Source organism: Entelurus aequoreus, linkage group LG19 (genome assembly GCF_033978785.1).
Source record: "Entelurus aequoreus isolate RoL-2023_Sb linkage group LG19, RoL_Eaeq_v1.1, whole genome shotgun sequence".
In the NCBI taxonomy this organism is placed as follows: Eukaryota; Metazoa; Chordata; class Actinopteri; order Syngnathiformes; family Syngnathidae; genus Entelurus; species Entelurus aequoreus.
Genome location: NC_084749.1, coordinates 48,862,743 through 48,874,964, shown reverse-complemented (window position 1 = coordinate 48,874,964; position 12,222 = coordinate 48,862,743). Strand labels below are relative to the sequence as shown.

The 12,222-nt window shown below is 39.9% G+C and overlaps 1 protein-coding gene across 2 annotated transcripts in view; it reads right to left on the bottom strand.

Moving 5' to 3' along the window:
* Positions 1 to 10,282, bottom strand: part of LOC133634983 (unconventional myosin-If) — a 10,869-nt gene extending 587 nt beyond the window's left edge. Inside the window, exons 1-3 of one of the 2 annotated variants that reach the window (XR_009822001.1) lie at positions 10,018 to 10,282; positions 9,760 to 9,889; positions 1,388 to 1,516 (exon numbers count right to left, since the gene is read on the bottom strand). Coding sequence is in view for 1 of the 2 variants with exons in the window: in XM_062027642.1 (XP_061883626.1) it covers positions 1,388 to 1,516; positions 9,760 to 9,762 (132 nt within the window). In the remaining variant the exon portion in view is untranslated. Of the gene's footprint in view, positions 1 to 1,387; positions 1,517 to 9,759; positions 9,939 to 10,017 lie in introns of those variants that run through there. The other variant, XM_062027642.1, reaches the window with a different exon arrangement.
* Between the last annotated feature and the right edge of the window lie 1,940 nt (positions 10,283 to 12,222).

Sequence of the window (12,222 nt, the reverse complement as noted above, 5' to 3'; positions counted from 1 at the left end):
AAATACTGTATTTTTTTTTTTGCTGCCTCTAAAGTTGTGTTAAGTGTCATTTACACAATCACACTTTAACGTGACACTTACACTACCGTTCAAAAGTTTGGGGTCACCCAAACAATTTTGTGGAATAGTCTTCATTTCTAAGAACAAGAATAGACTGTCTCGTTTCAGATGAAAGTTCTCTTTTTCGGGCCATTTTGAGCGTTTAATTGACCCCACAAATGTGATGCTCCAGAAACTCAATCTGCTGAAAGGAAGGTCAGTTTTGTAGCTTCTGTAACGAGCTAAACTGTTTTCAGATGTGTGAACATGATTGCACAAGGGTTTTCTAATCATCAATTAGCCTTCTGAGCCAATGAGCAAACACATTGTACCATTAGAACACTGGAGTGATAGTTGCTGGAAATGGGCCTCTATACACCTATGCAGATATTGCACCAAAAACCACACATTTGCAGCTAGAATAGTCATTTACCACATTAGCAATGTATAGAGTGTATTTCTTTAAAGTTAAGACTAGTTTAAAGTAATCTTCATTGAAAAATAAGGACATTTCAATGTGACCCCAAACTTTTGAACGGTGGTGTAGTACCACGGGTGTCTTGATATCGGTCCGAGATCAGCAAAGAGTGCTTTATAATACTGGCTTTCAACTAAAATAGGCTACAAGTGAAATTAGTCAGAGAACAATGGTAGTTATGAAAACACTAACACTAACCACATGACAGATTTATGCTTTTGAAGAGGAGTGGTAAATTGTGTTTTACCAACACTCTGTGATCAAAATCATTCATTAAATTAAGGTCATCACGCAGGAAATTAAATGATGCGGACACATTTGTAACTGAATACTTTCAAATACATTTTTTGCCTTGGAAACTTTGTATCTGTAAGTAATATGCAACTATGATTATTGTTTATAATGACAATTGTTGTGTTTTAGACTGCAATATAGTTCAATTAAGGACACTTATCATGCATGTCTAGCTTGTGTGCTATAGTGTGATTAACTGTTGTGTAGCTGCTTCTAGTAAGTAGCCTGTTGCTTACCATGTTTACCTTTTGTTAATGATTTCACTAAAGTACAAGAAAAGATCAAACTTGTGTGCTTCTTCATTTGCTAACTGTCTGTCCAGTTTGTATCGGCACTTATATTGGAGATTACACATGCAAGCCGATATCGTCAGATACTTGTTTTTTTATCGGACCGATATACAATATCAATATTGGGTTGGGACACTCCTAATAATAATATGTTCTAATTCATGCATAATGCTGGAGATGTACTCAACCCTCCTATAGAGTAGTGACACATAATAACATCAAGCATCAAAACTTCATGTTTGCACAACTTCATGTTTGCACAACAATCGGAGTGCAGAAAGGATACAAAAATGTAATCATCCATGTATCTTTTCTTCAGGTTTTCTACGATGGCCTCCTCTGTGATCTTGGACAGCAGGACCATGTCGTCCACTCCACTTTGTTTGACATTTTGACTCTGCCAGTGGTATTTGGCCTAGATCATGCAATACACGCGCACACACACACACACACACACACACACACACACACACACACACACACACACACACACACACACACACACACACACACACACACACACACACACACACACACACACACACACACACACACACACACACACACACACAGAGGAAACGATGATAAATATTTAAAACATACTTTAAAAACATACTTTTTTCATGTTAGGGATTTTTCAGTGTAGAATTTTGAGTAAAAAAAAACATTTTCATGAATGTTAAAAAAAGGCATAAAATGTGGAAAAAGTGAAGCGCTGGGAATACTTTCTGGGTGCATGTGAACATACCATGAATTGATTAACGTGGACCCCGACTTAAACAAGTTGAAAAACTTATTCGGGTGTTTCCATTTAGTGGTTAATTGTACGGAATATGTACTGTACTGTGCAATCTACTAATAAAAGTCTCAATCAATCAATCAATCAAAAACGGGGGTTGGTCATCACATGGGCTATTTGTCGCCCTCATAGCTCGCCACAAGAGGGGGATGTTTCTCAAATTGGTGTATAGTAATCTACGGAATCCGAATCAGAGCTCACTTACTTACACACTTTTCTGGCGTAGGATGGCAACATTTTTGTGTTTTTCATGTCAAATAGTAAATATTCAGCTTTTCCGTATCTGTCTTCTAGGCTTTTACACAAAAAAACACTTGTTAATATTAAAAAGTATGAAGGGAAAGTTTAGATCAGTCAATTTGTGATACAGGTACCACTGGTGGTACACAGGCTCTTTCTAGTAGTATGCCAAATTATCATTAAATTACCGTATTTTCTGGACCATAGGGCGCACTGGATTATAAGGCGCACTGCCGATGAATGGTCTATGTTTAATCTTTTTTTTTCATATATTAGGCGCACCGGATTATAGGGCACATTAAAGGTGTCATATTATAATTTTTTTTTCTCTAAATTTAAAACACTTCCTTGTGGTCTACATAACATGTAATGGTGGTTCTTTGGTCAAAATGTTGCATATATGTTTTACAGATCATCTTCAAGCCGCTTTCTGACAGTCGCTTCCAGATGCGCCGTTTTGTGGGCGCTCTTATTTACTTGGCTCACTTTCGGCAGCGTCTTCTCCCCGTCATCTTTGATGTAGCGGTGTAGCGTGCAAGGACGGGAGTGGAAGAAGTGTCAAAAGATGGAGTTAACTGTTTTAATGACATTCAGACTTTACTTAAATCAATAATGGAGCAGCATCTCCTCATCTGGAAACAACAACACAAGAAATGTGTCCTGTGAAAAACCGTCCGACCGGAACTCTCTAATAACTAAAGTTCCTTGGGTGAATAATGTAAACTCACTACACCGGTATGTTTTAGCGCTTTCATGGTGAGTTTACTGACAGATATGAAATGGCAACAGTGGAGGATGAATGTCACATAACAAGAAGATAGAGAAAAAAAAAAAGCTTATCGACTATGGAGTCGGTACAGACTACAAAGGCGGACGCGCGCATTTTTTCAGGATTTATGCAGATCCCAAATACAGATCAGCAGGTACCAGAAGGCAAGAAAAGTTGCTTTTGCATTAAATTCGAAACAAAACGCCAGATAATATGTCTTACCTTATACACACACCATAATAATACTTGTATATTTAATGCGCCGACAATCCTTCAAGCGGTGCGGCTTCATAGCTTACCAAAGTCGTACCAAAACATTTTGATAGATTTTTGAGCGCCGTGTGTAGTGTTCTATACTTTTAATGGAACACTTAAAATGTTAGTGTTGTTTACTTGAGACATATTGCCATCATAGTGCAGCCTACATATATCTCTTATGTTGGACTGCCATCTACTGGTCACACTTATTACACCATGTACCAAATAAAATAGCTTCGAGGTGGGTAATAAGTTCAACCAAACTTATTCCTTACATTAGGCGCACCGGGTTATAAGGCGCACTGTCGAGTTTTGAGGAAAAAAAAGGATTTTAAAAGTGCGCCTTATAGTGCAGAAAATGAGGTAAATATTGAAATGTAGCAGTTTTTACCCCTATATTCAAACAGTGTTACTGTTCAAATTGTGTGTAATGTTACAATATACCTGCGATGAGGTGGCGACTTGTCCAGGGTGTACCCCGCCTTCCGCCCGAATGCAGCTGAGATAGGCTCCAGCACCCCCCGCGACCCCAAAAGGGACAAGCGGTAGAAAAATGGATGGATGGATGGGTTACAATATACTTGCTAAATACAACCTCTGCATTGTTTTTAATGAATACATAGGCCTACTATGACACTGTATTTTAAAGGCCTACTGAAACCAACTACTACCGACCACACAGTCTGATAGTTTATATATCAATGATGAAATCTTAACATTGCAACACATGCCAATACGGCCGGGTTAACTTATAAAGTGCAATTTTAAATTTCCCGGGAAATATCCGGCTGAAAATGTCTTGGTATGATGACGTTTGCGTGTGACGTCACGGATTGAACGGAAGTATTGGGACACCATTGTGTCCCAATACAAACAGCTCTGTTTTCATCGAAAAATTCCACAGTATTCTGGACATCTGTGTTGGTGAATCTTTTGGAATTTGTTTAATGAACAATGGAGACAGCAAAGAAGAAAGCTGTAGGTGGGATCGGTGTATTAGCGGCTGGCTACAGCAACACAACCAGGAGGACTTTGAGTTGGATAGCAGACGCGCTATCCGACGCTAGCCGCCGACCGCACCGATGATCGGGTGAAGTCCTTCGTCGCGCCGTCGATCGCTGGAACGCAGGTGAGCACGGGTGGTGATGAGCAGATGAGGGCTGGCGTAGGTGGAGAGCTAATGTTTTTAGCATAGCTCTGTCGAGGTCCCGTAGCTAAGTTAGCTTCAATGGCGTCGTTAGCAACAGCATTGCTAGGCTTCGTCAGGCTGGACAGCATTAACCGTGTGGTTACAGGTCCAGGGTTTGGTTCGGTGTCTCCTGATAGTAGAAGTAATAGTAGTATTGTTGATTTTCTGTCTATCCTTCCAGTCAGGGGCATGTTTCTTCTGTTTCTATCCGCAGTTAAGCACGATGCTATCACGTTAGCTCCGAAGCTAAAGTGCTTCACCGATGTATTGTCGTGGAGATAAAAGTCACTGTGAATGTCCATTTCGCGTTCTCGACTCTCATTTTCAAGAGGATATAGTATCCGAGGTGGTTTAAAATACAAATCCATGATCCACAATAGAAAAAGGAGAAAGTGTGGAATCCAATGAGCCTTTGTACCTAAGTTACGGTCAGAGCGAAAAAAGATACACCCTGGCGTCCTGCACTGCACTCTAATCCTTCACTCTCACTTTCCTCATCCACGAATCTTTCATCCTCGCTCAAATTAATGGGGTAATCGTCGCTTTCTCGGTCCGAATCGCTCTCGCTGCTGGTGTAAACATTGTACAGATGTGAGGAGCTCTTCAACCTGTGAAGTCACGCTACTTCCGGTACAGGCAAGGCTTTTTTATCAGCGACCAAAAGTTGCGAACTTTATCGTCAATGTTCTCTACTAAATCCTTTCAGCAAAAATATGGCAATATCGCAAAATTATCAAGTATGAAACATAGAATGGACCTGCTATCCCCGTTTAAATATGAAAATTTCATTTCAGTACGCCTGAAAGTCAGAAATTCCACTACAGCTGTTCTGTTGTTGTTGTTGTTGTTATTGTTGTTGTCTCTTTGTCTTATCCCCCTCTTGTCCCCGCAATTTCTCCCTCTGTCTTCGTTTTTTTCCTCTTTCTATCCTCTCCTGCTCCGGCCCACCTGCACCAAATAATAATATAAACCCATTTAATAAAGTCAAATACAAATAAGGCAACAAGAGAAGTATCCCACACTTCTCTTTTGTAAAGCAAATCTGTACAGCCGATATGGGCATCTACATCAACTATATGATTTGCCTGAGTAGCAGGACAGGACAAAAAAAACCAAAAAAACCAAAAAGCGTCACAGTTATTTAATTGCAATGGCTGTTCACCCTGTGTTTCAGTCCTCCTCCGACATAATGCTGGTATGTCCTTTTCGGCATAATCTGCACGTGACAAAAACTGGACCTATTCTACGTTATTTTAAAATGGCAACAGGACAAAGCAATAAACTTTTACCATCCCACAAAAAAAGCTGATGTTGACAATGTGGTAACATTTCAGGTACTTCAAAAATGACGAGGGAGGCATTGAAGACGATGGCTCACACATTTGCAAAACCTGCCAAAAGAAGGTTGCGGCTAAATACTCTACTACGTCCGATTCGGTGCACGCCAATGTAAAGGTATGACATAATAATGAAGAATGAGAAAGATTTAAAAAATTAAGAAATGTGTTGATAGGGAGGTAAATAAAAATGTGTCATATACTAACAGTAGCTTAGAGTTGTGTCAGTTCAGTGTAAACAAACAGCAACAGGTACTCCTGTCAAGGGCTTCTTCATTCAGAGATCATTTAATGTTAGAGATTGCTTTTTCCTGTCTGAATTGCATAAACTATAGGAATTGTAATATTGCAAGTGTAAAACATAGGGGTGTTACAAATTGTTTTAACAACGATTCAATTTGATTCAGAATTTTAGGTTTACTGTAACGATTCAGTGACAATGTTAGTTTATTTAGAACAATACGATCCGAAACGATTCAGTGAGTTGAAATCGATGCAGTCATTTTTTTGCAAAAAAAATCAAGCAGTGTGACTGTGAAATAAATAGTGCAGTGGTTCTTAACCTAGGTTCGATCAAACCCTAGGGGTTCGGTGAGTCGGGGTCAGGGGTTTGGCGGAGGTCAAAACACACCCGACTCATTGTGTAAATAAAAACTTCTCCCTATCGGCGTATTACGGATACGGCAACAGCAGAAGTCACACTGATTTGCAGGTGTGTAATTTGTTGTGAGTTTATGCACTGTGTTGGTTTTGCTGTTTGAACAAGGTGATGTTCATGGACGGTTCATTTTGTGCACCAGTATAAAAACATGGTAACACTTTAGTATGGGGAACATATTCATCATTAAATAGTTGCTTATTAACATGCAAATTAGTAACATATTGGCTCTTAACTAATCATTATTAAGTACTTATTAATGCCTTATTCGGCATGGCCTTATTATAACCCTAACCCTCTAACCCTGGCCCTAACCCTAACCCTAACCCTAACCAAATAACTCTAAATTAAGTCTTTGTCACTTAGAATATGTTCCCCATACTAAAGTGTTAACAAAAACATATAACTTTGTCTTGAATTTGAAAAAATTTTTTTTTTTATTTTTCACTAAAGAAGGGTTCGGTGAATGTGCATATGAAACTGGTGGGGTTCGGTACCTCCAACAAGGTTAAGAACCACTGAAATAGTGTATCCCGGACACTGCATGTGAAGTTTCCAAAATTCCTGTTATTTCTTGTAAGGGAATTATGTATAAATGAATTATGGATACAAACAAATAAGTACACAACAATTAATGGCCAATGCATTCACATCTTCCATCCATCCATTTCCTACCGCTTGTCCCTCTCGGGGTCACGGGGTGGCTGGACCCTACCCCAGCTGCATTCGGGCGGAAGGCGGGGTACACCCTGGACAAGTCGCCACCTCATCGCAGGGCCAACACAGATAGACAGACAACATTCACACTCACGTTCACACACTAGGGCCAATTTAGTGTTGCCAATCAACCTATCCCCAGGTGCATGTTTTCATTATATTGAAATAAAGTGCAACCAACACTTTAGGTTGAATTAACAATAGGAAACATTTTCTGCTCACATTTTCAATATTCAAAAAATGTTCAATAAAAGTACAGTAACCAACATTTTACCAGTAGATTGACCTGCTCCTTCTGCTTTTGTTTTTCTACATAAAAATAATACACGATTAATATAAAAAATAAAGTGCGACCAAGATCTCTTCAGGTTAAATTAGCAGTAGATTTACCCGAGAAATTAAATGTGACCAAATATTTTCGGAATAAATGAGCGGTGGTTTGATCTGCTACTACTCTAATCTTAATAAACACAAAACAACAAAGATGTAACGGAAGTGACAGCAGACAAATTTCAGCGACACGCAGACCAAATGGCCGAGGGTGTAATGAACGAAGTTGGAAAAGTAAGCAAAGTGTGACCACTTTTTCAGTCATAAATAAAATGTTTTCACTTTTTATGAAGTTTGAATATACTGTTAGTGTTGATTACACGGTTTTTAACTTTCCATCTCAAGCTGGTCCGTCAACGAACTTGCTCCGCTGCCTCTTCCGTTTTGTCCGTCGCATCCTTTGTGGTTTAAAGTTAAGTTGTGGCTTTATATTATTGTGTTGTGTCGTTTGTATTTGTTGTGGCTTTAACAACTGTGCTGTAGCAAAAGTTTTCATGTTGTAATTAGTGGCGTTTGCATTTGTTCTGACCTTTCTCGGCCACCATAGGTATACCGCCATTTTTGTTTTGATGACGCCACAGACGGGCAAACAGACTTAACATTGAACTTTTAAGTGCTAAACTTCATATAAAGTCTGCCGTTCTTAAATCCAATGTTTTTTCTTTTTCTTGTACCGATAAAATCGATCGACTTCCTTTTAAATCGATGTTGGATCAATTCATACTTGCCAACCCTTCCGATTTTCCCGGGAGACTCCCGAATTTCAGTGCCCCTCCCGAAAATCTACCATTCTCCCGAATTTCTCCCGATTTTCACGCGGACAACAATATTGAGGGCGTGCCGTGATGGCACTGCCTTTAGCGTCCTCTACAACCTGTCGTCACGTCCGCTTTTTCACCATACTAACAGCGTGCCGGCCCAGTCACATGTTGTATGCAGCTTCTGCAGACACACGTAAGTAACTGCAAGACATACTTGATCAACAGCCATACAGGTCACACTGAGGGTGGACGTATAAACAACTTTAACACTGTTACAAATATGCGCCACTCTGTGAACCCACACCAAACAAGAATGACAAACACATTTCGGGAGAACATCTGCACCGTAACACAACATAAACACAACAGAACAAATACCCAGAACCCCTTGCAGCCCTAACTCTTCCGGGCTACAATATACACCCCCGCTACCACCAAACCCCGCCCCGTCCACCTCAACCCCCCAATCTCCCGAATTCAGAGGTCTCAAGGTTGGCAAGTATGATCAATATACTTGAAATGTATTTCTATCGATTAGTCGTTGCACCCCTAGTAAAACAATAACATGAGGAGATTGTACAACAACAGCACTATACCATGGGAGCTAATTATGTGCATTCCAGTTATGATCAACACAGCATAAAATAGCTGATTAAAAATAAATACATAGGCATGGATGACAGTTGATGACAATAACACTTGAGATTGGTAACATTTTCCCCTGGAAGATCAATAAAGTTAATCTAGGTTTTAGATTAATAATACAATTATCAATCATTTATTAATTTATTATTATTAATATTTTTTGTTTATATGTATTATTTTGTATTATTATTATGATATTATTTTATTCCTCTTGTTTACGACTGTAACACGTATAAAAATCGCTACAGAATGTTTGTGATTTTATACGTTTTTTGTTGTAAAATCAATGAATGCGTGAATATTACTCAGACTATAATCGCACAGTCCAAATCTATAATGGCTGCATGCCTCCACTGCGGACTGAACATTTTAGCATGCATAGTGCATTGTACACACTGCGATCTTGCAAGTGTGAAGACACATTGGAGTTTGAAGAGGAAGTGTTGTGATAGAAACTATAGGCCTCTGTCGTCTTCTACTTCCTCCTCTGTCACCACGCCGCAGCTTCTTGTGAAACTCAGCTCAAAGTAGTAACGGGTTGTCGCGCTGCCTTTTCCTGCATCGGCCTGCGGCTCGTTCTGCAATTTTGTACGGTGCAAAGTCATCTACATAGCATGAGTACATACGTCCTCCGCAGTGGACATTTGTTTTCAGTCCATTTTGTTTGTCTGAGAAAACAAATAGCCACAAATGTCCACTACGGAGGATGTTGGTTCTCAGGAGGCTGTGCAGTTTGCACACTTCTCATGCCAGGAGGAGTCATGCAGCCTGTGGAACAGCAGGGTTCCTTAATTTGTTAAAAAAAATATAATAATGGAACCCCGCAATTCCAATCCAAAATTGAATGCATGTATCAGTAAGGTTTTGCTTCGATAGTATAAAAAAAAAAACCCCTCAAAAAAGCCAGTACAAACTACAAGATAGAAGATGTGTAAAAAGTCCAAAACTACAGTACCATTGTCCCAGTAGGCCTCTTGTTGTAGTCTAGTCAGGTGCACACTGCCCAGTCAGAATATTTGGGGTTGAAAAAGTACCAGATGAATTCTGTCAGACCGCCATCCCGCAGCAGTGAATGTCAGAGGTGCCTGCCATGGACAAGACATCCAGCAAAGCGTTTGAGTTCCTCATACGCTGACAAACAGCAGTGTGTGAAACAAGAACTGCTCGAAGGTGACACACACACGCACTCTCACAAACACACACACACACTTACCACATGAGCTATAGTAGTGACTTCTCCATTTCTGTCACAGTCCAATTCCTAGGCTAAAGGCTCAGAATAATTTGCGTCAAAAGGTTGGGCGATGACTCGGTTTAAAGGGCTGGTGGCACCACCTGCAAAAGAGGTCTTCACATTGTTGGTCAAGTGATGAGGTTTGGCTTGTGTGTGCATGAAGCTCCACCCAGGCTGGGATTGCTTCATGTCGTTTGTGCCATCAGAGAAGCTGATGCCTCCAACGCCCATATTGACTGATGCAGTCATGTGACCTTTACACCAGGTGTGGCAGAGATGCCTTTGGTCTTTATTTATCTTAAATAATAATAATAATAATAATAATAATAATACCTGGGATTTATATAGCGCTTTTCTAAGTACCCAAAGTCGCTTTACATGTTTTTCTGAACCCATCAATAATTCACACCTGGTGGTGGTAAGCTACTCACGTAGCCACAGCTGCCCTGGGGTAGACTGACGGAAGCGTGGCTGCAATTTGCGCCTACGGCCCCTCCGACCACCACCTATCATTCATCATTCATTTCACCGGTGTGAGCGGCACCGGGGGCAAAGGGTGAAGTGTCCTGCCCAAGGACACAACGGAAGCGATTTTTGGATGGTAAGAGGCGGGGAGCGAACCTGCAACCCTCAGGTTTCTGGCACGGTTGCTCTACCCACTACGCCACGCCGTCCCAAATATACATGGTCTTTCAGTTTAAACATTGTTACCTTTTGGTACAGTTTGCTTTCATAAAATAAAAACATATTTGGAGTGTTTATTACCTTTCTGTATTTGTATCTGAACCCGTACCTGTTTTTGTGTATTTGGGATCTGCATAAGTCCTGAAACTGTGAAATCAAACCATTAAGACATGGCAGAGATATTTATAAAACAATCTTGCCTTCCTTCATACTTCCTCCAAACGAGCTATTTGAAATTTTCTTAAGTGTGACATAAGCGGGTATCTCCATACATGGTGGAGATTTACTCAAGTGCTTTGCACGAGTCTGTCATTGTAGGGTTGAAAAATTATTTTCTGTATGAATAAAATCCCTTTTTAAACATTTACTTAAGTAAAATTCACTAAATTTGCACAGAAACCTAACATGATGCTTCTGCGTGTGTTGCCGCTCTATCTCCTTAAGTGTGTGTGTGTGTGTGTGTGTTTGTGTAAGAAAAAGAGAGCGTGGCTTACTGCTTGTCTTCTAGCAAAATGTCGCTAAAATAATGTTTGCAGATTGCAATTTGTACGAATGAAATCAAGAGTGAGATTACTAATTTAGTGTTAATATTTGAATGCGCCCCGGGCCCCTCTAGTTTTCATTAAACACAAGCAAAGACACTAAAATGATGTGTTGTTGTTTGTGCTGTGGCGACATCTTTTGGATGAGTTTGCTCACTGCGGGTGCTGCTGGGTTAATATCTACAGTGTTTCCTGCTGTTTAAATCTTTGAACCGGAAGTATAAGTGCCGTTCCATCGTCTAATCGTCCATAGCGTGTTCTACTCGTATGGATTCTTCATTTAGAACTCCAAGCAACTTTTGAAAGTTTTACAATGTAACCAAAACTATTAATACTTACTAAACCGTTCCATGTGTGATGTCTGTAGGAGTGTTTTCCTGCATATATGTACATCTATCATAATGTAATGAGGCTGGCGTCGTTAGCAATAGCTAATATGCTAACACGTTTACGAGTGTCTGTGTTATATATATTATTAACCTACAATGGCATTCTTTTTATATTGTTTCAGTTTTACAAATTCCTTAATAAATTCACCAAGACATCTCCATGGAATCATTGAGTCTGTTTAGCTGATTAGAGAGCTTGCTTCTGCAATTAGTGGGTCCATGATGATGACTTCTGTTTTGTTTAATCAGCCGTTTCACTGCCGTGTGACAGGCACCGTTTGGAAACAATTAAGGTATGTAAATAAACATTTACAGAATCTTTCGGTGTCAATAACCCATTTCACAATGTATATAACTGCAGCTTATAGTCCGGTACAGCTATTATATGGAAAACTTATTTTTTCTAAAATTTAGTGGGTGCAGCTTACATCCCGGTGTGCTCTATAGTCCGGAAAATACGGCAGTTCCAGCTCCAACATTAAAGTGAGTGTCGCTTCAGACGCCGCACTGTTTACTACAAGTTAACAACCACTGATACACACAGAAAGCTCTCTCTCGCTCAGGAAGAT